At 43.3% G+C, this 26,871-nt stretch overlaps 1 protein-coding gene across 1 annotated transcript in view; it reads left to right on the forward strand.

Moving 5' to 3' along the window:
- Nucleotides 1–18,853: 18,853 nt before the first annotated feature.
- The window catches only part of grin2bb (glutamate receptor, ionotropic, N-methyl D-aspartate 2B-b), a gene marked incomplete at its 3' end in the record, with an annotated part of 59,263 nt that continues 51,245 nt past the window's right edge, over nucleotides 18,854–26,871 (forward strand). Inside the window, exon 1 of the mRNA XM_079279215.1 lies at nucleotides 18,854–19,540. Coding sequence (XP_079135341.1) covers nucleotides 18,872–19,540 — 669 coding nt within the window. The 5' untranslated portion in view covers nucleotides 18,854–18,871. The remainder of the gene's footprint in view (nucleotides 19,541–26,871) is intronic.

The raw sequence follows: 26,871 nt of genomic DNA on the forward strand, positions 1-26,871 counted from the left end.
ATTTCGTCTGAACTAAATGATACACGCTTCATGTTTTTTTTGCCAGTCCATCAACAGCTATCAGTTCTCATATAACCCTCCCAACACACACACACACACACACACACACACACACACACACACACACACACACACACACACACACACACACACACACACACACACACACACACACACACACACACACACACACACACACACACACACAATGCTAAAACCTTAAAAACACTCCTTACTATCATCAAAATATTTTTCGTGTATTCTTGTTGTTGCACCTTTTCAATTTTCTATCCCCTCGCATCGATTGTTTTTCACCCAGAACTGTCCGTTTTTCATCCCTGAAGCTCTGCCCCTTTCCACTCGTTTCCATTCTCATCCTCTGTCGGACAAGAGAGACCTATTGGCATTAGTTGGACGTTGAACAGTGGATTAAGTGGGTAACACGCCTTTCGGTGGATTTCGAGTTGTAATCGCCGGTGTGCAGGTTGTGAGATAGAGACAGACTGATCGACAGATACAAATAGATAGAACTTAATATCCCCATCTCATCAAGACCTCCCTCCTCTCATCTGTCACATCCCCCTGCTTTCTTTACGTTGTGTTTGATGCCTCGTCTCTTCTTCTCACTGCCACACCTTTTTGGGAGCGCTGTGTGAAAGCGGTACCCTCTCTAGACTGTACGTTTTTAGCCTGTATATCCTTGGACACCTACCTGTGCACTAAGGTGAAAACATTTCGCCCAGTAGCATATAGGCCTCACATCAGCCACTTTAGTCTCCTTCCGCCTTCTCTCTTATGGACTGACCAGGGGGCTTGATAAACACCTCTTTCTTTGGTTGTTCTGAGAGTGGGATGTCGACTTGAAGGAATATGAAGGACCACTCATTTTGCTCTGTCTTTGCTTTTGTGTCTCAACTCTGCTCCTCTGTAAAACATCTCCACTACAGTCTATAAATTATGTGTTACAGAAAAGAGTTAATTAGGTGAGTAGTGAATGAATACAGCACCCACTTCTTCTCCGCAACTGAGTGTATGCAGATGCATGGACAGCTGTGTGTGCACTGAACGTGTGTGTGTGTGTGTGTACAAGAGTACAGCTAATCTAGCGTGCATGTGTGTGTGTGTGTGCATTTGAATGTCTGCATGAGACTGATGGCAATGTATTGTGCATGAACTTTAATCAGCAGCTTCTCTGCGAAGAGTGTTTTTTATATTTTCCACCACATTTGCTTGTGCTGCTAAACCTTTCTTCACCCTGCTGTGACTAATTGGTTGTTTATCAGACCATGCCTTTGATCTTTATCCATTTTCTCTCTATATATATATTATATCTCACGATTTCACGCATTATCACGTCTCTCAACAGCGCTTTTGAGCAACAGAGACTTCTCACTCGAGGGCGATTTCTTAATAGCAGCAGGAACCATTTAAAGATTCTCCGTTACTTTGGTTAAATCTGTCCTCGTCCGCTTACGTTGACTCACTCAATTAGTCCAGTGCTGTGTGCAGGTGCATGCGTTTACATGCCTTTTAGACCTCTTCCTCTCCTTATTCTGCATTGTAGTTGGTTGAGCTTTGTCAACCAATGCTTTGTGGCTGCCCTCCTCCTCCTCCTCTTCTTCCTCCTCCTCCTCTTCCTCTTCTTCTTCCTCCTCCTCCTCCTCCTCCATTACGTTTCTTCTCGTCTCCTGATCGATGGATCTGCAACCGATCTCCAAACATGACTAGATCTCTGGGAATGAATCACAGATCTCATGTGCCTCACACACCAGCTTTACTGGATCCGACTCTTCAGCATGACCTTAATGAGCACACATATAGATGACGAACGAGACGGTGGATAGGTGATCCAATGCTGTTCTAGCTTTTTCTACAACCAGAAGTCGTACTCGGTTAATAAACAAGCTGATCGGCTAAATAGCGAATGAATAATGGCATGATTACGAAATATGATTAGACAGAACGACAACAAACTGAGTTGTTTACACGTAAAAAGCAAATCCTCATGATGTGATTTCAATCAGTCAGGGGCTGACTTTCGGAACACAAAATACTCAAACGTCCGAAGGCATTTGCGCCATTTAGCTGTCACTTAATGTCTAAAAGTATGCAAACAAAACATAACTGCTTCCCTCTTAAATATTCTCCATGAACAGAGTGCAGAGTGGGTCCCTGCCCTCAAAGTTTCAAGTTGATTTCTAAGTCCAAACAGTCTAAACGATTTAGGACATCTTTAAAAAATAGCGGTGGGACGTTGCCTCGCTGCGAGCGCACAGTAGCAGTTAAAATATATAAAGTCTTAAAAGGGCACGCTCACCTCTTGGGTTTCAGGCTAATGAAGGATTGATGTTGGAAAGAGGAGTCGTTAAGATACTCATCAAATCAAGGACTCACAGGTTGGCTGAATTCACATCATAACGGTTGCGTCCTTAAAGCAAATGAAAGGAAAAATATAAAGAAGCTTAATTTGACACACACTGTGGCATTTTGATGAAGTAAGGAAGTAAGACACATACACACACACAAACACACATTAAAACCTTTGCTTCAGTAAAAAATATGACTCTCTGGAATAACTGGCACCAATCAACAGTATTCAACATTCTGAAAAGCTGTTGATTCATCAAGCTAGCGAGGGAACGACACAAACAAACAAGCCGTACTCAGATGTTTTCTGCAGGTTTATTTATGGGAATACTGTATTATTCCGCATGAGTCAAGCTATCAGTGTCATGTTAATACGACTGTGAGACTCGGAGATAATTTGACTTTGAAGGAGTCAGAGCGAAAGATGGATTTTAGTCAATAAAATGTGTTGAATGAATAATTCATCGCACTGCCAGACGGGATTACAATTCTACACATGCTGATATCCTCTGACAATTTTCCTTAGGCGAAATAGTGTATACCTACATATCCGACTTCCTTAGGTAAACACACACACACACATACACACACACACACACACACACACACACAGACAGACGTATCCCTATGCGCATGTACACGTTAAAATGACAACTCCCTTGATCTGTCAAAGACTATAAAGATGAGACATTAGGCTGAACATACGTAACTGTGGGTGCAGCTGATACTTATTTCCAGTGTTGATGAATGTGATGATTTTCTCGATTTATCAATTAATTATTTCTCACGCTATCCCAGAGTCCAAGATGACGTCTTAAAATGTCGTCTTTTGTCCGACCAAGAGTCCAATCTTGGTTGAATCTACTTTTAGACGAATAAACAGAGAATTGTAAAAAAGAAAAATGAAATAGTCAATTGTCAGAGTAGTTGCTTATTCATCTTCTGCCAGTTGACGAATTGAATAATTGTCTCACCATTTCAGCTCCATCAGAGATTGCACTGCCAGACCAAAGTTATGAGTTGTCTAATTCTACTTCCTTCCTTTCTTAAACTGTGAAATCCATTGAAGCTCGAAGAGCAGACCATCTCAAGTAAATAATCACAAATGATACTTTTTTTTTCACCCTCAATTTGCTTTTTCACATTGGATTAAAGCAGTAGTTCATAAACCTTTGTTATCCCAGGGTCCCGAAATAGTTTGTGAGACACAGAATGACCCTAATTACCACCCTCTGCATTAGCCTACTATCCATAAAGGCACAGATATTGAGTTTAGTACACATTTAAACACCTCGCATGTCAAACCTTGTGAGATGATTAACTCCAAAACACTTTTGGGGAATAAGTGTCCCAGTAACAAATAATGGAACCGGTGCAAGAGAGGGTCTGATTTTAAAATCTGTGAATGAATAAATAAAATCTAAAAAATAATATGGATACAATCCATCACAGTGCATGTGGTTGTATATGGTGATATGGATATATATATATATTGATTGTGATTCAGTAACCGTGTTCGCTTCATCATTCAGACTTTTTTTCAGCTGGCAGGTGAGCACGGAGCTCCCCACAACAACACAAAGCCCGTTGAAAATCTGCAAAGTTTCGGTTTTATTTGAGAAACAAAATAACCAGACAGGAATGTCCATTTTTGGGGAGAGGTAAAATACCTTACAAATCAAGGTGATCCATCACGTTGATGCAGGGATCAAATAAACAGCCAATAAGCCATAAAGCAGGTGAATTGCAACAAGTGCCCCCAATAAAACCAGAGATAATAAAGGGATTCATGATATGAACAGTAAAAAATCTCACTTTGTATAAGGCCCCATAGCATCTTCTGTGGATAAAATAGCACCATAATATTACCAGACAACAATGTTCAACACAGCAGCCTGACTGAGTTAAGCCTTGACCTCAGAGCCAATTGACTTGTGTACCAAGTGGCATTCGGCCTTCACCAACCACACACCCATCCACTGTGGTTCTCTGCCTGACTCTGTCCTTCTCGTCTTCTCCCCTTCAGACTGAGAGAGAGGAGAGCGCAGAGCGGGCCGGAAAACTGATCACCATGAGCGGCTAAAGCAAAGCGAAGGCAAGCAAAGCCAAAAGAAGAAGAAGAAGAAGAAGAAGAAGGAAGGAAGGGAGGGAAAAAGAAGAGGAGTACGTGCACACCCACTGCTGCTCATCTCCTCATCTCCACGGCAACTGTGTTCGCACGCTCGCAGACTTCTGGGAGGAGACCTTGGCGTGCTGCATCGGGGGAAAGAGAATCGGATGGAAAGGGACGAATGAAGGAGCGTCCCTTCATCACTCCCCATCTGTCATCTTTTTAGTTTCTTTTATTGAGTTCACACTGACATTTTTAGTTGATGGTCAACTTTTAAAGTCTTCTAAGAGCTGAGTCAAAAGCATATTACAACAGCAGATTCCTCTTCTTTGGCCTCTTTATGTGTAAAAATCATTGTTTCTAAGCAATTAAGTGTCCGATTACACTCCAAAAACAGTCACCTTCACCCTGATAAAGCCCCGACATCGCCCACCTCCACCCTCACTCAACCCAAGAACCTCTCGTCCTGCAAGACCCCCCCACCTCAGTCTTCCGTGCGTGACTTCATCTGTCTACCATCCCTTCATCCGAGGCTATGAGAGGAGGAGTCGAATCCCAGATCACTCCATCATGCCAGTTCTGAAGAGCAGAGAGGAGATCCGGGCTGGCAATGTTCAAGGTAGGCCAGTGACTCCAGCTCTTGGATTGCATTTGTTTGGCTGTGAGCATTTTCCTGAAACTTTTTCCCCTCCGAAAATCCACTCACCGCTTTGTTTGCCGAGGTCAATTTCAGCAAAACGTTTGCGTCAAACTTCGTATTTAAAAAAATTCCCTAACTTGGGCTAATACAGACAAGTTTTTTTGATTATTCACCCAATTTAGTCTTTAAAACATAATAAATTGTGAAAAATGCCTGTTGCAGTGGGAGACTCCAAGGCAACGTCTTCAAATTGCTTGTTGGGGAATCGGCGGCATTTCTGCTTGATAATAGATTATTAAAACTGTAAATTATTTTTATAAAAATTGATGAATTGATTCAGCATTTCAGCTCGAGTCCTAACTATACCCTGCAATATAAAATATTCAAAGTATCCAACAGTTGTGTCCGTTAATTCGACCCAAAGTAAACCGCAGAAATTGATGTCACTCGAGATCATTACTGGTCAAATTAAACATCACAGGAGCTGGAAATAATTGAAACACATCTCCAGATGTTTCACGTTGGATATCAGGTCACTATTTAGTCATTTGTGAAGACACCTGGCGCCTCTTGAGATAATAGCCTCAAGGATCTGCCTCATGGTTTGTTTTGGTAAAGTTTAGGCAATGACTGGGCTTTATATAAAGAAAGACAATATAGATATTACCCTCTGAACACCAGGGGACGTTTTTTGCTCCTGTCACGTTTCATCTCTGTGGCCTTGATTTTCACAATATATAGGTCCTGCACCTCTATGGAAACAGCACAACCATGGCTAGAAGTAGAGAAAACACAGTTACAATACCATCAACCATAAAAAGACGCAAGTTGAATTTCTTTGATAATTTATTGATAGTATATTTTGAGCTATTCACATTTTTACATCCTCTACTTACAGCCTCTCCTTAATGCACTGTGCTCGCTAGTTGCGCTTAGAAATGCAGAATTTAATATTTTTACCAGGATCTGGTTAGTTAGAATAAAATATTGCTGCTGAAATATCACAATTGTAAGCTTAGTTTGTTTGGCTTTTTCTGACTGAAGCGTTCATGATGTGTTCAGGACCGTCTGAAAGATGATAATGTGACGGTAATGGCGGTTTTCACAGCTTCTGGCTATGATACACATGTATTGCCGATTGTTTAAAGAAAACAGGCCTTTTCATCAGGTTAAAGTTAGAAGGAGTTCACTGGGCTACACAATTTCGTCACAGTGGTCCTGCACATTACTTCATAGTCGTCTAGAAATTGGCTCTCAATCAGGATCTGTAGGGGAATGGTTTTTCAGTTATTAAGTTTGACAATTAAAGCCACAGTAAAGTGCACAAATTGGTCTCTTTCAGTGTAAGTGTAGAAGCTTTTGGGAACTCTTGATTTTGAGCAAGACAATCAGAGGACAGGATAGAGAAGGATGAAGAACATTCATACTGCAGAAGAAGAAAGGACAAAAGGCCTTTTTTTCCTCCCTGCTGCGCTTTGCGAGGTAGCCCAGCGTTGAGATAACGGATAACAAGGCACCGGCTTCAAAACGCCCGTCACAACGACGCGTTGTGACGTCACAGTTCACAAGGGGGAACAGGCCTAGACAATAGTAACCGTGTAAAGAATGGCAAAGCTGGAGCCCATCTTTATTGCTGAGCTTCTGCTCCTTTCAGCAGCATAAAAAAGGCACATTTACTGTAGAAGTTGCCCGGGCGGGTAAAGATAATGGAAAGACTTGTCCAACGTGACAAAAGAGTACAAAGAGAGGAGATGTAAAGTAACATCAGCTCAAAAGGCGACATTCACGTGTGAGAATGAACTGTCAGAGTGAACAGTCATTTTCATTGTGTGAGGTTGAGCGTGAACATTTGTTGCAACAGAAAATGCCTCAAAATCTGTCACCGCGTCCTGCTGGCCGCCGATGGAGCAGGTCCAGGATCCGTCTCTCGGGGGCATCGCTAATTCGATTCCTGGCTGGATTGAGTCGATGCTCGCGAATCTAAAGCGGCGCTCACCGACTCACCAGGATCAGATGTGGCTGTCTAGTCATGACGCGCCTCTGTGTCACAGCTGGCGATGTCCCTCCTACAGGTGCTGAGCAGCCTGGTGCTGTTTATTGTTTACTCAGAGCCAGAGAGAGAGAGAGAGAGGGGAGAGAAAGAGAGAGAGAGAGGGGAGAGAGAGAGGGGAGAGAGAGAGAGAGGGGAGAGAGAGAGAGGGGGAGAGAAAGAGAGAGAGAGAGAGGGGGGGAGAGAAAGAGAGAGAGAGAGAGAGAGAGAGAGAGAGAGGGGAGAGAGCGAGAGGGGGGAGAGAAAGAGAGAGAGAGAGAAAGAGAGAGAGAGAGGGGGGAGAGAAAGAGAGAGAGAGAGAGAGAGAGAGGGGAGAGAGAGAGAGGGGGGAGAGAAAGAGAGAGAGAGGGGGGGAGAGAAAGAGAGAGAGAGGGGGGAGAGAAAGAGAGACAGAGAGGGGGGGAGAGAAAGAGAGAGAGAGAGGGGGGGAGAGAAAGAGAGAGAGAGAGAGAGAGGGGAGAGAGAGAGAGAGGGGGAGAGAAAGAGAGAGAGAGAGGGGGGAGAGAGAGAGAGAGAGAGAGAGAGAGAGAGAGAGAGGGGAGAGAGAGAGAGGGGGGCAGAGAAAGAGAGAGAGAGAGGGGGGAGAGAGAGAGAGGGGAGAGAGAGAGAGGGGGGAGAGAAAGAGAGAGAGAGAGGGGGGGAGAGAAAGAGAGAGAGAGAGGGGGGAGAGAGAGAGAGAGAGAGAGAGGGGGGAGAGAGAGAGAGAGAGAGAGGGGAGAGAGAGAGAGGGGGGAGAGAAAGAGAGAGAGAGAGGGGGGAGAGAGAGAGAGAGAGAGGGGGGAGAGAAAGAGAGAGAGAGAGGGGGGGAGAGAAAGAGAGAGAGAGAGGGGGGGAGAGAAAGAGAGAGAGAGAGGGGGGAGAGAGAGAGAGGGGGGAGAGAGAGAGAGGGGGGGGAGAGAAGTACATAGTTACACAATGTCTCAGAAAAGCCTCAATCGTACATGCATTTTCAGATTTTTTGAGCAAATGATTCACACAGCACGATCTGAAAAAAGGGAATGTTACATGAACTCAGCTGTAGCTAAAACTATGGAATCGAAAGTAGCTATTCTCGACTACCCACTGGTGGTTGGCAGAGCGCCATCTAGTGGGCCGCAGAGTCACTGCCAGATGGTCCGAAAAAACCCCAAAACTATTAAATGGTAATTCAAACTAAGCATGATTTCAACTAAAGCTGACATTGTCATATTAACAGCCCAGTTTAGGTGGTACTCAGAATTTCTTTATCAATGCGATGTGGACCTTAAGTTACAAGAGGTTAAGAACACCTGCTCTCAGGTGTTTGATCAACCAATCAGCTTGCTTGACATGCAGATGTGTGAAAAACGATTGCCCTAGTTTATTGAGTGCAACATGGGCATGCAAGAGGTCACATGGACAGTTCATTTTGCAAACGCGCCCACATCTAGAATACAAGACACGGCCTGTTGCACTCATACTTTACATTGTACCCCTGTAACCCCAACAGATGGTTCCAGATGTAATGTGAATTTCCATCGAAGTATAAATGGTAGTTAAAAAAATAACCCAAAACAGTCCAGACTGAGTTTAATCACCTGCAAACCGAGTACAGCTGCCATTCCATTTTTCTGTTGGAGACAGAAGCTCAAGATGTCTGTTCGACCTCTCCTCTTCCATAGTCATGTGACTGTGAGAGAAGGAGGAAGAGCTAAGAATAGAGAAAAGGGGGCCCGCCGCTGTGATGCCGCCTCTACCCACGTTCCTCAGCTTCTCCGTGTGCCGTTCTGTTGCCGAAGTCAGCAGGCGTTCAACCGGTCTGCGTTGATATCTTGTTTGTGCGGCCTCCGACTGCCACATAAGTCACTAATGCAGAAACGAAGCTATCGAATGGCGATCTGCCATTCACCCTGTTAATGTTCGCTAATGGCACGATCAGAATGTCTGGGTCTGGCCCATGCAGACATGTGATCAGAAACCGTCACACTTTTTCATGTCATGCCAAAAGGAGACCTTTTGAAGCTCTTCCACTGACAGACAGGGAAGAAAGACGTTTGTTTTTTTCCGATAATACTTCAGACGGAGGGTAGAAACCGATAGAACAAAAAGACAAGATCTACCTGCTGGGAAAAGGGTCGAGGGGCGGAGGCTAGACGAACTGATGGAGGGGTTTGATAGCTGAATGAGATATTTGATGACACTGTTCTCACATCAGCACTCTAAAGAAATCTTTGATTCGAGCGGATGATGAGATGATGATTATGTTTTCAAAGAGCGAGAGGGAACTGTTGAAAGAAAGGAGACCAAAACATATTTCGAAGAAGTAATGGGTGTGTAGTGCTACTGATCAACAGAGGCTTTAAAGAGCTTTAAAGAGGACATCTTGACAGGTTCAGATTTTGTAGGCAAAGTAATTCATTTTTGTAAACAGCAACACAGTGATACTACCTGTTGGAAATAAGAGTAAAGTTACTGTTTTATTTCCATCTTTTGTAAAGGAACCAAAGGAACCAGCTTTTTGCAGCTGACCCGTTCCAGCTGTCCATGCATCTGTCTCCATTTGAACCTCAGTGGGGGCAACTTGTCAATTAATCAGCAGTGACTTGAGACTTTTGGGTGGGTTTGGAAAGCAGACGTCTGCCGAGCTTCGGAGCCCCTCCAGGTATAGTCTCCAACAAGAAGGAACAACACACGCTCAGTGGGGAAGAACTGCTGTTCTTTCTAATGAAGCAGAGGACCAGGTGATCAGTGAGACAGCGGCTGAGAGCTCGAGCAAAGCTCTCAGGGGGGTAAATTGTAAGGTGAGGAAAGAGAAAAAGAGGACGTGTAACCATCCGTCTGGGGCTCTGCTGCCACATTTAGGCCTAAGTGAAGGGCAGTGTGCAGGCTTATATTACTGAGATTTATTTGTGCCGGATTCGGTGTGTTTGGATCTTGAAATAAATGTTGCAGCTTTCTGTTGGATGTAGAGCTGAGATGATCAGAAAATTCATAATTTAAGTCATTTTTCAAGCGTAAGTGTCCGGTAACACCTAGTTCATGCTTCTCTGTTTTGAGATCCTTGTATATGGAATATCTTTGAGTTTCTGGACTGTTTGTCAGACCGACGTTTAACCAAATATTGAATATGCCACATTGAAAACTATTTTCTGACTTTTAGACTGCAATGTCCGAAATCGAGAAAAAACCCCACCAGATCAATCAATAATGAAAATATTTGTTGGAGCTTTTGTCTGATTTTAATTTAGTTGTCAGTGTAGTGTAAAGTTTATGTGAAGATTATATGCATATTAGGCTGCAATGTAATTTTACCCTGACCTGCAAAATCCAATGCAACCCAAATACAACAGCTCATGAATTCTACCCTTACAGTGACAATGGCTGTCTGAAATCATTCACTCATTCACTACTCCCTGTAGCAGACGATGTATTGAGCTCATAAGAAGAAGAAAACACATCCAGACACGACTCGGATTGTTTATTCTGTGCCGTGAATTACGTAATCTCTGTCGCACAATGAAAACATGCCAGATCAACGTCGACTGCTGGACCATCCATAATGCTACCGACATGAATTTTTGTAATCAATACATACAGTCATCTTTTTTTGTTGAGTTTCCTCTTAACTAATATCTTAGTGAATTTGAGTTCCTGGTATTTATACAGTGTATATCTCTAGGGCTTTTATTGTGAAAAGTAAGAACAGAAGGAGAGAGAAATGGAAGGCTCTGCTGTTGCCAATATGGGGGCGATAAGTGTGTTTTTCCAAATTATTAAACACAAAGTACTTTGTGGCCGTTTGTGTTGTTACGCTCCGATCATTTTCGCGCCTCAACTCATGGATTTGTCTCAATCACGCTGCTCTCTCTCCTCTCATCCGTCTGCCATTTTCCCGTCAGCGCAATGCATGATGGTCCATAATAGTGCTCGGTTAGTGACCGGCGGTTGGCAAACTCACTATATATAGTGGGCTATATTTGCAGTGGTGTTGAGCTGGACTGTTTCTTTTGCACATTTATACACAACTGATTCACATTAGGTGAGCTCCTTGTTGTTGCATCATCACAGCAAACTCTTGACAGAATTGAATGAGATTGTTGCTAAAAGTAGCAAGTCGAGGATGTAATCAGTTATTCATCTCCGGTTATCAGCAACAAATCTTCAGGTTTTACAAGCTCCTTTAGAGGAGGCGGTTTGTAGCGTATATCAGTAGAGCCACTCAGATGTGAATGAAAATCAGAGCCTGATTCACTCTGCGTATAATCGAGTGAGGTTGTGAAGATAATGAACGAGATGCTCAGCGATTTGATGACGAGTAGAGACTTGATGAAGAGTAGAGAACCAGATGCTCTTCAGACACGTTGGTCCTGTCAAGTTGATGAACTCCATGAATGCTCAATTTAGTGTGTTTGATTGCGTTTGGTTTATTGAATGTGAAATGAGCAATGAATTCTACGTGAATTAAACAAGTAATAAATCAATAAAGTACTTATGTAAAAAGGAAGTGGTTGACATATAAAGTATACTAGTGTGGAGAGGAGAGTGCACAACCAGTTCCTGCAAGGAAAATCGTGTAGCTGCCTGTCAGATTCAGAGTTCAACGATCGGAATACATAACACCGCAGATATGGCCTGAAAGCCAGGTTATGTTGGTCACCATGTCTTCAAACATAATGATACATAAGACATTGGAAAATAGCATCATAATGTCACCCTACATGTGATAATGTCTTTATTCACCCCTGAGACCTGGGCTCCAAGCCTGAGCAGATATTTTCTGGATGTCGTTTGGTTGGTGACCAGCAGAAAAAAAGGCTTTGTCATGTCATAGGATCAAATAAATAAAATAAATCATATTCATTCAACAAAACGACACGCGGCCTGGCACAGAGGACCCGCTTGCAGGCAGCTACAGGTGCAGAGCTGATAGGACGTTTTGCGGGGGACTACAGAGGTCTCGGGCCGGTGTGAGGCCTCGGGTGATTACTGGAATAAAACAAAGTGATTAGCAGGTCTTTCAATACAACTACTCCCACGAGTCTAAGGCGCCGTGGGCGTGCTATCGAAAAACCTCAAGAGAGCTGGAGCTGCTCAGATTCTGCCACCGGTAAAGCAGAAGACACCAAATTGTCTTAGAATGAGGATAGAAAACTCCAGCATCATGTTCCCAGTGAGAATACACTGATAGGGCTGATAGGAGGAGAGCGTGGGGCCGACTCTTCATAGACCGCTCTGCTTCAGATATAACGGGGTAACATAATGCATCAGGCTTATGTAAAAGACCCCTCTATTGCTGCAGTTGAGGGGGGGGGGGGGGGGGGCACATCACTTTACTGCTAAATTAAGTCCAGAGCAGGAGAGACGTAACCTCAGTGGAATAAATGGCTTCAATGAGGTAATGAAGACCCCTGAGGACGAATGGCTCGAGCCTCAATCAGGCGTTTTCTTCATCCCAGTCCCTCTGAGTGTACGCGTTCAGTTGTGTGTATTTGCGTGTGCATGTATTTTACTGGCGTGTTTGCGTGTGCGCTGGCGGTTTTGTGTGTGCGTGCGCCCTCTGTCTCGGTCAGTTTGTTTATTTGCCTCTGATGAAGAGACCATATCATGTTATTTAGAGAGCTGAGGCCGCCTCAGTAGGACAGCAGAGATCCATAGTGCATCTCATTATAAGTGCAATTAGCAGAGAGAGGATTCTTGACCACACTAAAGTGCACTTAATACACCCAAGACTCTCTTCAATAAACGAGTGATTTTGTTCTCCTCTGCCATTCTGGCCCTTCAAGATGGCAGCGAGGTGACGGATTATTCAATAGAGAAGACTGTATTAGAAGATTACTCAAAGACTCCAATAATACTCTCACGGTACACACTGTTGGGTATTTCTTCGATCTTATATTACCCTGACTATCTTTTATTTTGCCTGCTTTGCTTTGCTGCTAATGCCATAACACTATCTCCATCTTCATCTCTTTTTTTTCCTCAGCCTCTCTCATCCCACCGTGTAACTAAATTCAAAATATTTAAGCGTCCGATAGAATCAGCTTGACCACAAGACCAAAACAAAAGTAAAAGCCTGGTGAAATGTATTCCTCTGTTCCATCGACTTCTGTTTTAGTTACAAAAAAAACGATTAAAGCCGTATTGAGCCACACTGTTGCAGTTGGTGACGCGGCCCCTCGCTATGATGAGAATGGGAGTTTATTTCTCGTCCATCTCAAAATAACCGTCCTGCTGCCGTTAATACTAACAAGGCCACCAAATGTGTGTTAATCCACAGCTGAAAATAGTCCCCAACAAATGCTCTACTGGTTGAGTAACGTTTGCTAAAAAGGAGCCGATGTGTTTTGGGGGAATTCACTACTTTTAAATTATTTTTGGGAATAAAACTAAATACTCATGAGCTTGCCTTTTTTTTCGAGATTTATTCCCTCAGTTGGAACAAATGGACTTGGTGACCGTTTAGCGCAAGTTGTGCCGGACTGCAACGCAACATCATCTCATGGAAGATAAAATAATTGCAGCCATGATAACTTTCTTGAGTTGTAAAATTCTCAGGAGTATTACGAATCACTGCGTAGTGTTTCGGCCCTGACAAGCCTTTGAAAGTCAAAGATGTGTTACTCAACTCTGTCCGTCTGGATCATGTTTCAGAGCTGTTTTTGGACGAAACGCTTTTTCTTTTCATTGGATTTGTTGATATTAAGAATAATGTGTATTCGAATATAGAATAACACCACTTGCATCACTCAAACGCGATCGCGTGTTCAACGGCAACATAGTACATTTTTATTCACTTCTGACTTTGACAGCAGAGTAGACAGGAACTCACAGTGACAGTAGACGCTGTGAGAGTGAATTGAATAATTACAGAGGATGTAAATATAACTTCCACCACCCCTGCAGGGGAGTCATTATAGCTGCATGATGTCTGATTACCTGAGCACAATGTCACACAGCTCCGACAGGCTGAACGTCATTCATCAAAAACATCAGCAGCAGTCTTATTTCACAGCAGGTTATTTCACAATTAGGGCGGTTGGATGTGCACTCTCAGGCAGTTTTTCCATTGAACAAAAAGCAGTGAGGGCTTAACTCTCTTTTCGTCAAAGCTACAGATAGAACAGAATGTTTTGCATGAACCCAGACGATGCTGTCTTTGGAAAAATGAACAAAATGTTAAGGATAAGGTCCCCTGCATCACAATTTGAACAAGAGTTACTTACTGTGTTTTCAAGGCCTCTCTGGACACTGAGATGTGTGTGAGACAGTTGCTGATTTGCTGCTGTGTTAGTTTAGGTGTGTTGTTTTTAAAAAGGGCTCTTTAGCTGGACAGATGTTGAATATAAAGACCACATACCACAGAGCGACAAAAAGCCAATGAGATCTCCCTGTTGAAATGTTGGATTATTGCAGAAAATAAACTCTGTGGCAAACACAAGTTTATGATACTTACAACTTCTCTTCAGCAAGATAATCTTAGAAAAATGACCATTACTTTTGTGATTTTTAAAAGCTTGATTGCAATCAGCAGAAGTAAAAAGCTCATATTAGGATGACCAGCCGCTTGTTAGCAACCACCTTTTTAAAGACATTTACTGAGATATCTTTTAATCTAGAACAGAATGTTGAAATCTGTTGAGCTTGTGTTATTAACCACAGAGCTTATTTAAAAAAACATTGTTTTAAAGGGCACCGTAAGTGTAAAAACGCTGACTCATTTCCTGATTTTTTTGACTCGTTTCTGCAGGATTCTGTTACACACGAGGATTATTCTAAATCCAATGCTAACGCCAGATAATGCCCTTATTTTGTCACTTGTTTACTCTTTTTAAGGAACAGTGTGGAGCATTTATGGGGATCTATTGCCAGAAATGGAATACGATTTAGTTGAGTATGTTTTCTTTGGTGTATAATCACCTGAAAATAGGAATCGTGTTTTTGTTACCTCAAAATGAGTCGTTTATATCAACATACGGAGCGGGTCCTCTCCAGAAATCCGGCCACCATGTTTCTACAGTAGCCCAGAATGGACAAACCAAACACTGGCTCTAGTTAGGGCCACCGTAGTTCTCTTACGCGCCTGATACACGGGAGAAATTTCAGTTGGTTGCACTCTGCAACCCTCACCGCTAGATGTCTCCAAATCCTGCACACTGCCCTTTTCAATGAAGAACAGAAGTAGTTGGAGTCTTATACCCACCAAGCGTTTGGCATAAGAAACACGTTAGATGGATGTGTTGGAAAAGCAGTCTCTAGTTAGTGAAATAAAGTACGTTTTTGAATAATTGATGATATATTTGAGTTAAAACAAAAATCTCATAATATTATCACCTGCTGTGGTGGCGTCTCTTCAGGGGATATCTAGACCTTTAAATTAAATGATTCTATTGGTGGCTCGTGCCATTTGGCAGCCTTCAGTGATCAATGCTCTTTGTAAATGTTAAGTGGGATATGACTGACATGATCGGGCTCAACTCAGAGCCAGATGTATGCACAATAACCTGATTGTGTGTGTGTGTGTGTGTGTGTGTTTGCGCATGTAAGGGCCCTCTCATAGCCTACTGGGAAAACAGGAGCCATATATGCGCATCAGGAGGCCTCAGATGTCTGACCCAAACGGTGCTTAACCTTACACTAAAAACCATCTGCACGGCCAGCTCGGTGTTCACGCATGTGTGTCATTTCACCGGCGGTTGGTCACGTTCACGGTAAATTACTGGGATACAAGCAATGCACACATGTGGGTGTTTTGTGTGGCCGTTCAGGGCCACTCATCCATGTTTTCTCCGGTGCCGCACACGTCATTGTAATTGCTGTGTGAGTGCTGTAATAGGCACACCGGAGAGCATATAAATTCATGTGTCAACTGTTGATCCGCTGGCGCAGTGTTAAACGGTTTACTTTTGTTCTATTGTGCGGCGAGTATACGAGCCACTCTTGACACCCTCCATTTGAACGTTAGTAATTGGGGGCTGCTAATGACGGCGGAGATGTGGATGCGATAGCCGCTCCCGATCAGACAGTTTGCAGCCTCGGATGCTCCCTCCATCCTGTTATTTTTGTTTATTTGCCTGTAGCCCTTCTCGGGGGTTCATTTTTAATGCGAGGTACACTAAAAGGCGGAGCAGCGGATCATCTCTATCTGCAGGAGTGCATTAACTTACCCAGTGTGTGTGTGTGTGTGTGTGTGTGTGTGTGTGCGTGCATCTGTGCTATTCATTTCGTGTTTACTTGCGTTTTATTTTATGGAGTGATGAAAGTAAATTGTGTATTATTAGGAGAGGGCATGCACTGCATGTCGTGTGCTGCAAGAATTACTGCGCGTTGTGTGTGTATCTTCCTGTCCATCAAGGGTGTTGGAGGCATATTTGAATTGTTACTATGGAAACCGAGCAGTGCCGTTGTACAGAAACACATATCCAAATGGGCCTCTGTCTCACCCTCCTCCCTCGTTCACTGTCACACTTCTTGCATTATTTTAAAAAGATTCTTCTTTAACAGTTCCCCCCCGGTGTCTCCTCTCTGTAGATTCACCAGCCATTTAGCAGAATATCCTTCCTTTTTGTTTCTTCCCTCAACACACTGTGTATTGAGATCATTTCCTTCTTCATTGCTTAGTTTTCCTGCTCCCTCCTTGAGATTCCCTTAACCTCCTCTCCAGCCGTGGCTCTTCTTTTAGCATCCTGTGCTAATCATGTCCTCTCTTCATCTTTCTGTCTTCATCCATGCTGCTCTTCCACACCTCCCTCCCTCCCTCCTCTGGGTTTCTTATTGCTGTTCCTTCCTCCACCTCCATCTCTTTTGTGTATGTCTCTATTTATTCTCTCCCTCGCCCCACTTCTCTCTGCTGCCTTCCTCCCACTTGTTTCCTCCTCATATCTCTCTCTCTCTCTCTCTCTCTCTCTCTCTCTCTCTCTCTCTCTCTCTCTCTCTCTCTCTCTCTCTCTCTCTCTCTCTCTCTCTCTCTCTCTCTCTCTCTCTCTCGTGCCCCCATGGAAAATTCAGCTAGTTTACAATTTCGTGCACCCGCAATTGAGCCTGACAAACCTCTGGTAATTAGACCTTTCAGAAAAACGTTTTTTGTGTGTGTGGAGATCAACCTCACTGCTCGGGCCTCTTCTCCCTCCGCTCGCCCTGTTGCACACATTACTCATCGCTCTCTGCCGCCGTTTTTTTTTCTACCTCTGTCAGATTTCAGTTCTCACAACTTCTCTCTTCTTTGTTTTCTTTGGACTTTTGTTTTTCGGTGCCGACTCGATCAGCTCCTCGCTGCTTGATGAATAAAAGATAAGCGAAGGTGTTGTTGTGTGAGCGGAGAAGGGGAGCTAGCTTTTCGCTCTGCCCTTCGTTTATCCCTCTCCTAAAGTGCTCCTCCGTGCTTCATTGATATGAGCATGAACATATACTAAATTAAGATTCCACGTCTTTATCTATTCAGAAAATATGCCCAAATTTGTACGCATTTGTACGCATTTTCACATCAGGCCTATGACTAATTGTGTTTCCCCTGCCTGTCACCTCCCTCTGATTACATGTTTCACTCCCTTTTTTCTTCTTCAAAGAGCAGCGAAAGGGATCTCAGAGCGTTGGAGGGGGCAACGGAACGAAAACAAGTTTGGAGGTTAAAGAGGAGAAAATCAATGAAAGGAGTGTGGGAGGGAGAAAGGGGGGAGAGACAAAAAGGAGAGACAGAGAGAGACTCAGTCGAGCCCGGTCTGAGTGTGTAATGGTCACTTAGCCTGGCGGCTATAGTCCATGAAGCTGTGAGGCTGTCAATCTGTCCAAATGCACCCAGTGCTGTCCTGACTCTCTCAAAACACACACACACACACACACACACACACACACACACACACACACACACACACACTATCTCTTTCCCGCTCTGTCTTTGATGTGTGCCACAGGGTTCCTGCAAGGAAGTCACAGCCCAGTGTAATGGATGTGCCGTTGACACTGCTGCATGAGAGCTTACACATACCTCTCTCAGTGTGATGATTGATACCCAGCTATGTGGGTCACTTGGTTTGGCAATAAGGAGTTGAGTCATCTGTATTTTTTTGAATACCAATATTTGAATTTGTTTTTGATATGGCAGTTAATGTTCCACAATTCTGGACGTATAGAAAAACTACCGGACGTATGTTTTGAATGGCCGTCCCGCTTGCGTCTTTTGAGACTTTGAAGGCAGGGATAGAACAGACTGTGGCATATGCGACCATTTTTGGTCCCAGAGAGCAAGCGCACTAACGTTTCCTTTAACCGCCGCCTCTAGTCCATCCTCGGCCTCTGCCATAGACTGTATAAATGATGGACATAGTTTCTGTGACGTCACCCATACTCTTCTGAAGAGCTGTTGTGAAGGTGAAATTTGTCGGCTCTAGCGGTCGCCATCTTGGCGGTGATGACACAGCCTTCCGCTTGTTAAGAAAGATTTGGCTGTTAGTGCATTTAACAACTTTCAGGAACAAATAACTTTAAAAGGCTTTGTACGGGGAAGTTGATTAACCTCAAGAAAATATCCACTGATTTACAGACATCTCTTTTTGGGTGTACTGGGTAAATTTGTGTATACCAACCCGGGACGGTGGTTGGCTCCAATATCAAACCACATTTTTATGCTAATAAAATGTGCTAATGTTGGCAGATATAGAGACTCGTATTTTTACACTTTACCCTTGTTTATAATCTCTCATGACTCTATTTCCCTCTCTCCCTCCAGGGACGGCATTCACACTCCTCCACAATGCTTGTCAGCCTCCACCTTCCTCCCTCCCGTCTTCAGGACAAGCGCTTCGTCTCCCCCTCCTCCTCCCCCCATCATCCTCCTCCTCTCCCAGACCCGTCCTCTCACCTTCCTTATTCTCGGCCTCGGCTGACTCCGCCCTTCCTCTCCTTGTCCTTCTCTCTGCTCCTCCTCTCCATGCTCCTCCTGCCCGTCTGCGAGTCTCGCAGGGGCGGAGGTCCAGGTACGGGGCCTGGAGGTGCCCCAGGGGGACAAGGTGGCCAGAGGGGAGGCGGCACCCAGAGGGGCGTCGTCATCCCTCCTCAATACTCTCCCGCCTTACCGGTTCTTCCCCCAATCAATCCCAAACTGATCAACTCCCTCAGTATAGCTGTCATCCTGGTGGGCAACTCTAGTGACGTAGCCCTGGGGGCTGGACTTGAGAAAGAGGACTTCCTCCACATCCCTTACCCTCCCAAAGTCGAGTTGGTCACCATGAATGAGACCGACCCAAAGAGCATCATCAATCGGATATGCGCACAAATGACAAGGAACTCTCTGCAAGGCGTAGTGTTCGGAGATGACACGGACCAGGAGGCCATCGCTCAGATCCTGGACTTCATATCTGCCCAGACACACATTCCCATCCTGGGCATCAGGGGAGGCTCCTCCATGGTCATGGCTGCCAAGGTAGGAAAAAAAATACTAATGAACTGTGAACTGTTCATTCACGATTTGACCAAATTATTGGCGGTGAATAGTGAAGTGGGAATCGATAAATTGTTGCTTCTTCATCCAGCAATGTGATTTGATTATTCTAAAATGGCACCAATGGATTAAATTCAATGTCCACCTTCAAGAACCAGCAAATACGAGTCATCACAAAAGTTTTATTTAGTTTTTTTTAGTAGGAGCTTTTTGGTTCATTTAAGATAATAAGGAAAACGAGTGAAACACTTTCTTTGTTAGGATGCATCAGCCTCCCACCACTCTGTGCTGCCTCCCAGTCTATTCCAGCCTCTCTGCTGATTGATTTGGCTGTTAATTGACCTCCTATGTGAGCCTGACGTCATATTGAAGCTCCTGACAGCGAGTCGACTCAACTCTGAAAGGACTGCCAGCGTGAGACAAAAGAGCGCATAACAAGTCAAAAAAACACCTCTCTGTGGGAACGGGGATAAAAGAGATTTGGCACAAACCAAGCTGCACGAGGAGAATCCATGATCCAGAAATGGAACAATAGCGTTGAAATGTATCCTTAAATAATGTCGTTAATAGGCTTAGCAACGTTTAAGTCCCACAGAAGAATGACAGAATCCATACGACGCTGAGGTTGGGTTTTTATTAGCTTGTCGATGCCGGCTACCATAGAAAATGGGACATGCAACAGAGATTCTCTGCAGTTGTTATGTTATGAGTAATACCATCGGTAATGTATTAAGTGCTGTTTGATTGATATTGGTTGCGTAGGTCCAAGATATTTGAGTTTGACATTGTTTTATTGACATTATGGAATAATGGTTTGGCAAATTAAATCTTATTATTATCTGATTAGCTTTTTCCAGAGCTTTCAGCCCCAACTCATGGTCTTTATATGCATATGGAATTTGTTAAACCTCCAAGTGGTTGAAATTTTGGATAAAGTAGTATGATTCGTTGGCGTGAGTCAACGAGCCTGCAGTTTTTCACAAGTCATCCAAAACCGGTCCAAAATAAGCCTGCTTATACTGCTATCATGTTGTGTTTAAATGTAATGTGGCAAAATTTTGTTTTTTTGCGAGAAAGTTGAATAGATACAGTTGTTTGAAGGAGATGTTTTCACAGCAATATAAAATCTATATTAGAGAGAGTAACACGACGTGTTTCATTTATTAACACTAGGTCGAAAAAAATTGTTTTTGTTGCTCATCAAATAATTGTTATAGATTACAATAACAAAATGAATTAAGAATTCATTGACGGTTTACACTGACTGCGGGATGGTTGATATTATTAGTAACACACAAATATTAACAATTTGTATAATTTATGATTATTATAATTTTTTTTTGTGTGGCTCATGGTGGGGCCAGGCCCCATGGGCCTCTATTGACCAGCCGCCACTGCGCTAGCTTATTGGGAGCAGTGGGCTGCTGAGTGGCAGAAGCACTGATTCAAAAACGAGTATCAGATGCCATGCTGCGAAATAATACAAATTAAGATTGTGACTGCTAACCATATTACATATGGGGTAAGTAGACGGCAGGACAATGAAAAAGAATGTCTGAAAACAACCACGAGCCAGCTCAGGGCCAGGACAGGGGCCAAAAAAGGAGCGAGGCCAGGACCACAGGTGCTTTATGTATGCTGGCACTGATTGGGGGAGGAGCCAGCCTGAGGGCTGCGTTCACAACCCTACACTTCCGTCCCTGGGGAGCGTTCCCCACTACACTGTGTATGATTAAAACACTTTAGGTGTTTGTCTAGTGACCATGGTTCATGTGCTATAGAGGACTTTGTGTTATCATGAGAAGTTTATGATTGTTTGAAGGCATACTAGCTCCAGCACAAACTAAAAAATGGTCGAAACTTAATTCTCACACCGCAGTTTCCTCCTGTGGAGAATCTGATATGATTAGATTGTGGACAACCTTGCTTCATAAATCTGCATGACAATCAGACAAAGTGATTTCTTGAAATTACCGCTGTTAAAGGCTTCACATTAATGCCATTTGTGTGCAACGTGAAGACACGTTCCACAACAAACATATTTAGCAATGTCATTATCAGCACACTGAATGCCCTAATTAAGAAAACGGGTTGTTTGGTAAATTGCAGCAATTATGGTGGATCACAAGCAACAGACAGACAGTTTTAATCTGGAGACAACCAGCTTTACTTGTTGCTCCATTGAAGATTCATATCACGGCTTTTATATCTCTCAACTTGAATCGAGAAATAATCTAATAAAAGCTCCAATTCAAAGAGAATTACGTTAATGTCCCCACAGCAAGGCAACACCTCCAGTGGTCAGAAACACTCTTAATGACTGCTGTACAGCGTGTCTTCATCTTCCATAAAATACCGTTGCATAGGAAAATCCAATTGTGGACTTGTTGGAGGAGATATGACTGGCTAAGAATAACGGAGTGATTTTACTGTTGAGGTAAAAAATAGAAAGGAACACGAGAATAAAAGAGGAGAGGGGGGGGGGGGGGAGGTTATGAAATAACTTGTGTGGGTGTGAAGGAGGAAGAGGCATTTGCTCAACATTTAATTACCACATTTTACAGCTGCCAGAGAGACAGAGGGCACAAACTGAGAGTGACAAGAAGCAAAGTGTAGATGAGAGTTTAACTCATCAATCTGAGCAATTTCAACAAATTTACTCTCAGAACAGAAGATGTTGTAAAAATAATCTCTAGAATCTGCATACTGGTTCATTTAGAAATGTTTCTGGTGGTGCGGCATGTCTGTCAGACTCTGAGCCTCGTCGCCGCTCCCGGCAACCGTCGACCTCAAGTCCCCACGATTGGACGACATAAAAACAGAGATGATCGCCGACCCCCGGCTGAGGCACAGCAGCACATAAGCCAAAAGAGATGTGTGTGTGGAGTGGGAGGCTGCATTAGTCATCATTTGATGGTTAAAACAGTTCTTGAGGAAATGTGTGTGGACACGGTCGGCATGGCAAGCACTTGCTTATATGTCTACATACTGTATAAAAAAAGCGGTGACAGAGGGAGAGAGACGAGAAATGATTATTTCGTAGTCTGACAAAAGCAGTGTGAGAAAAGGGTTTAAAGCCCATAGTCATGGAAGGATGGGGGGAGGGGGGAGGTGTTCAATAGATGAATGAATAGATTAAAGCGTAAAAACAGAGGTGGAAACACAGGGGAAGAGGATCAAAAACAGGTTGGTGAGGCTGAGAGGGAGCGATGAAGAGGGGAATTGTCTTTCACTGTGGTGAAGTAGGGACTTTTAGTGCCACTGTCGCTGTCTCTATGCCTTCTTTAATGTTTTATTTATAGATTTTCAATCACGCCAACCAAGAAAAACATCAAAACCCTTCACGTGGTATCTATATTCACACCTATTCAAGTTTAAAATGATGATACAACACTAGAGCTGGTTATTTGATTAATTAGTTAGTTGTCAGACAACTTACTTACTTTGTACTTTGTACTTAAAATGTCCCAAATTCAAGCCTTTTAAATGCTATTTGCTCTTTTTTTGAAAGTCTTCTACATTAGTTGATTGAATAATTTTGGACACTTTCAACAAATTAAGCATTTTTAAGACTTCACCTTGAGCTCTATTATATTCTAATTTAACTTCTTTCTTTCCAAACTATTAATTGACTCATCAAGAAAATAACCTATCGAGTCATGGCAGGCAGATGCATGTTGTGTGTGCACTAGCGCGAGTGATTTTCCAGCACCAATAACCCAATTCCCTTCAGGTTGCCATGTCCATCCCTTATCAGTCCACAGTTATGTCCAATCTACTGCGCTGTGTGCTGAAGTCCTTCTATGGGTGGCAAACCACTTGATTTATCCATATCTTGTCACCGAGTCATTTGATTTCCATTTAGAACATTGAACGAACGTGTTTTCCCCTTTTTATGGCATTTGATCTTTAAACCGCATTGTTCAACACACTTTACAGTCTCAGGCGGCGATGGAGAGACCAAATAAACCGCCCGGCTGCAGTTTTCCTTCCCATTATTCTAACGAATCATTGACAGATGCAGGTAGGCCCATTATGAACCAAACAATTTGCACGCTTCCATTGAGCCATTCATTCACGCCGTGCCATTTGTTGGTATTGGCATAATAGGACGACAGAGTTGGCCCCGGCCAACACTCGACTCCAGCTCGAGTAATGAGGTCTTCCAGATCTTTTGTTGGGACTTAAGCTGTGCGTGTGCGAGCTTTTTGTACACGTGAGCGGACACATATACTGTATGCTGGTTCGATGATAATGGCCTCTTTGCCTGTTTTTGGGGAGATTAAAGCTGTTGTTTTCACTGCAAACAAGTGCACAGCATCCTGAATCCATTTCTAATAAACCATCCTGGTAGATTTTTTCTGTGTCTTTCCAATCAACACTGCCTAGTCCATAACCATGCAGCAGGCTTAAAGTTCTAGCTTGTTTAAAATGACTCTCTCTGGGGTTGAAAAAACTCTGCCAGGTGGTTCTAAACTCATGTATGAATGGGCCGATGTGCCGTGGCTCTCTGGTGTGATTTCTCTCATCGAAAGAGAGTCAAAATACTGGACATAAGAATAACAAACTGCCAATGCAATGCTTTGGAAAAGGCTTCTTTCTTTTTTCAAACATTTGTTAGTTAAAATTCAGGGATTCACCACCCCTTGATTGATTACTGCAATTATACACCCTCTCTATCTTTAAATAGGCATCATCTGCGCAAAAGTGTGTGAGGCCTTCTTGCAAGATAGACCATGGTCGTAAATTATTTTGCCGACATTATTTGACATCAGCCAGACCAGTTAGTAGCTGACCAACAGTGCTGCGCAGCTCCTTGCTAATCTGCAGCAGCTGACAGGATTGTTTGAGCACTCTTGTTTCCTCTTCCTACCTCTGTAATGTCGCCTTTCGCAATTAGGACCAATCCCAAAAGACAAGAGAATTAAGGTACAGTCTCCAATAATACGCTGCACATGTGCAGAGGGTACAGAATCAACACCGTCCTCTTGCCAGTGGCTGGTTGATTTGCTTCACTCACCAGCCAAACAGACAAGGGTAATGTGTTGAGTGGCTGCTTCATTTTAAACATGCACTAGTCATTTGCCCAGTGGACAAAATATTGCTCCTCATGCAGCTATTACCTGATATTATTCTGTCACTCCCGTTCTTTAGTCCTATTATTTTTCTTGACTCGTTTAAAAAAGCGGGAGAGTCCGCTTCATTTCTGCTCCACATGTCAAATGTAACTTCCACTACTGATGCTGATGCACTCGAACAACAACAATATAGCAAGAGCAAAGAAAAGTCTGAACAAGCTGTCAGTTTGAGCTGGCGGTCCAGCAGCTGTAAGACTACTTTTAAATCATTTGAATTGCCGTGTTGAGATTACTTTGTAGATATGAACAGTGAATAAAATGACTAAAACAACAGACATGCTCCATGTAATGAACACTTCATTACCTCATCTTCTCCCTGTAAAACTAACCCGCTCTCTCACCTCTATTTTCCTGCCGAACATTTAACCCCTTTAAAAGTCCAACTGATGGAGCCTGAAAAACTTCCAAAAAACTTTTGTTGCCAAAACCAAACCATATGCAGCACTACAGTACAAAAGTACACCTCCAAAAAACATAGCCTATTTTGGAAAATAAGTAATTGATTTCGATGAGACGGGGTTATATTTTTCACATCCAACTTCCTCTCATCGTGTGTTGAAATCTCAGCCACACCGTCTTATTGCCGATACAGTTCTTCAATCGTACAGTATGTATACAGCAGCAAGCAGCAGAGAGCGCTGTACAGCAGGTGGATGTTGCATTTTTTGTGGAGCCGTGATGGTTCGTGTCAGTGCTGCATCCTGAGAGCGGGCAGTCAGATTGTTTCCAGGCTGCTCCCAGGATGAGACAGATTTGCTCATCATACTGTCCGACACCCCTTTCTCTCTCTCTCTCTCTCTCTTTCTCTCACACTCACTCACTCACTCACACACGGACACTGAAATTTGTCCCTCTCCATCCTCATCATGCCATTGTTTTCCTCCTTTCCTCACCTCAGCCCTCCTTCTCGCTTCGTTATTGCATTGATCTCTGAAATGCCCCCCTAATCTGGTGATCAATGTGGTCCCACGCTCGCTGTCCCATGAATTCGGTCCACGCTCGCCCAATGAGCTTTTTCCGCAATCCAACTTTTCCTGATAACTTTCTCGATTTTAATTGTGCCCTTCAAATGCGCTGCAAAAAAAGAAATCCTCTCCTCTTCCTATCTGTTTTCTCCTCCTCTCCCTCGTCTTTCTCTTCATATAATGAGCTCGTTTTATCAGCGGCTGTGCTGTGCGTGGACAGGATGAGTAATTTTGGAGATCACAGGAAGCTTCTCAGCATTGCACTGGGTTACAACAGGTTCTCAGAAGGCTTTGGGAGCCTCCCTGGCCTTCTCCCGGCCAGCAGTAACTATCTGGGCTTTTAACATTGCAGCTTATGGGACCTAATTACCCAGCTAATCTTATTATGTAAGATAAAGTTGGCATCATTTTCAAATGAATTGAGATTAAACTTTTGTGACACAGAATGCCAATCACAGTGTAACTTCGGCCAGCTCTGACTGACAGCTCCTGAGACTCTCATGCAATCGTTTCAGATTCACTTCACTTTTCAGGTTTTGTGGATTTGGAGCTCGTCGTGGTTAAACGTTGTGTAATCGTGATACTTGTTACCCGGAGAGGTTGGGAGGAAATATACGTTTTTAAAACGTTACGTTTCGACCTAAAAACTTGTGGAGCTAACATTAGCAGAGTACATTATTAGCAATACATCAACCAGCGTTAGCACTTCTATGCTACGCTAACCACTGAAGGTATGCTGAATGCATATGCTCCTTTTGTTTTGTAATGATTTGTAACAGTTATCAAAGACCTACCCGACTTCACAGTGTTGTTCCTTAATTTCATTGTTTTCTGTCTCGATCACCAGGTGATGTGCTGGTTCACTGTTACACTGTGATCTGTAGCTTTAGCTTCTACCTTTATCTTTTTCTAACCTGTTTTATCTGCTGAATTAGTGTGACATCCTGGAAACATCCTTCAAACGCATATCGTAGACCCTATGTCAACTTCTCTCGATAGTTTTTTTTTTCTCCAAAAAAGGTAGATATTATTTCTGCAGGGAGTGCAGTTAGTGGCAGTGTGGGCTCCACTACAGTGTACCTTTTGAATATGTCAGTTCCAAACAACCTAATTGGTTGATGCCTTTATTCTCTGTGCGAAAGGTCAGTGAAATCAACCTAGTATCAGAAAAAGAATTACAATATTGGTGTTGTGGATGATATAAATATTC

The sequence above is a fragment of the Melanostigma gelatinosum genome (genome assembly GCF_949748355.1).
Source record: "Melanostigma gelatinosum genome assembly, chromosome: 11".
Taxonomy (NCBI): Eukaryota; Metazoa; Chordata; class Actinopteri; order Perciformes; family Zoarcidae; genus Melanostigma; species Melanostigma gelatinosum.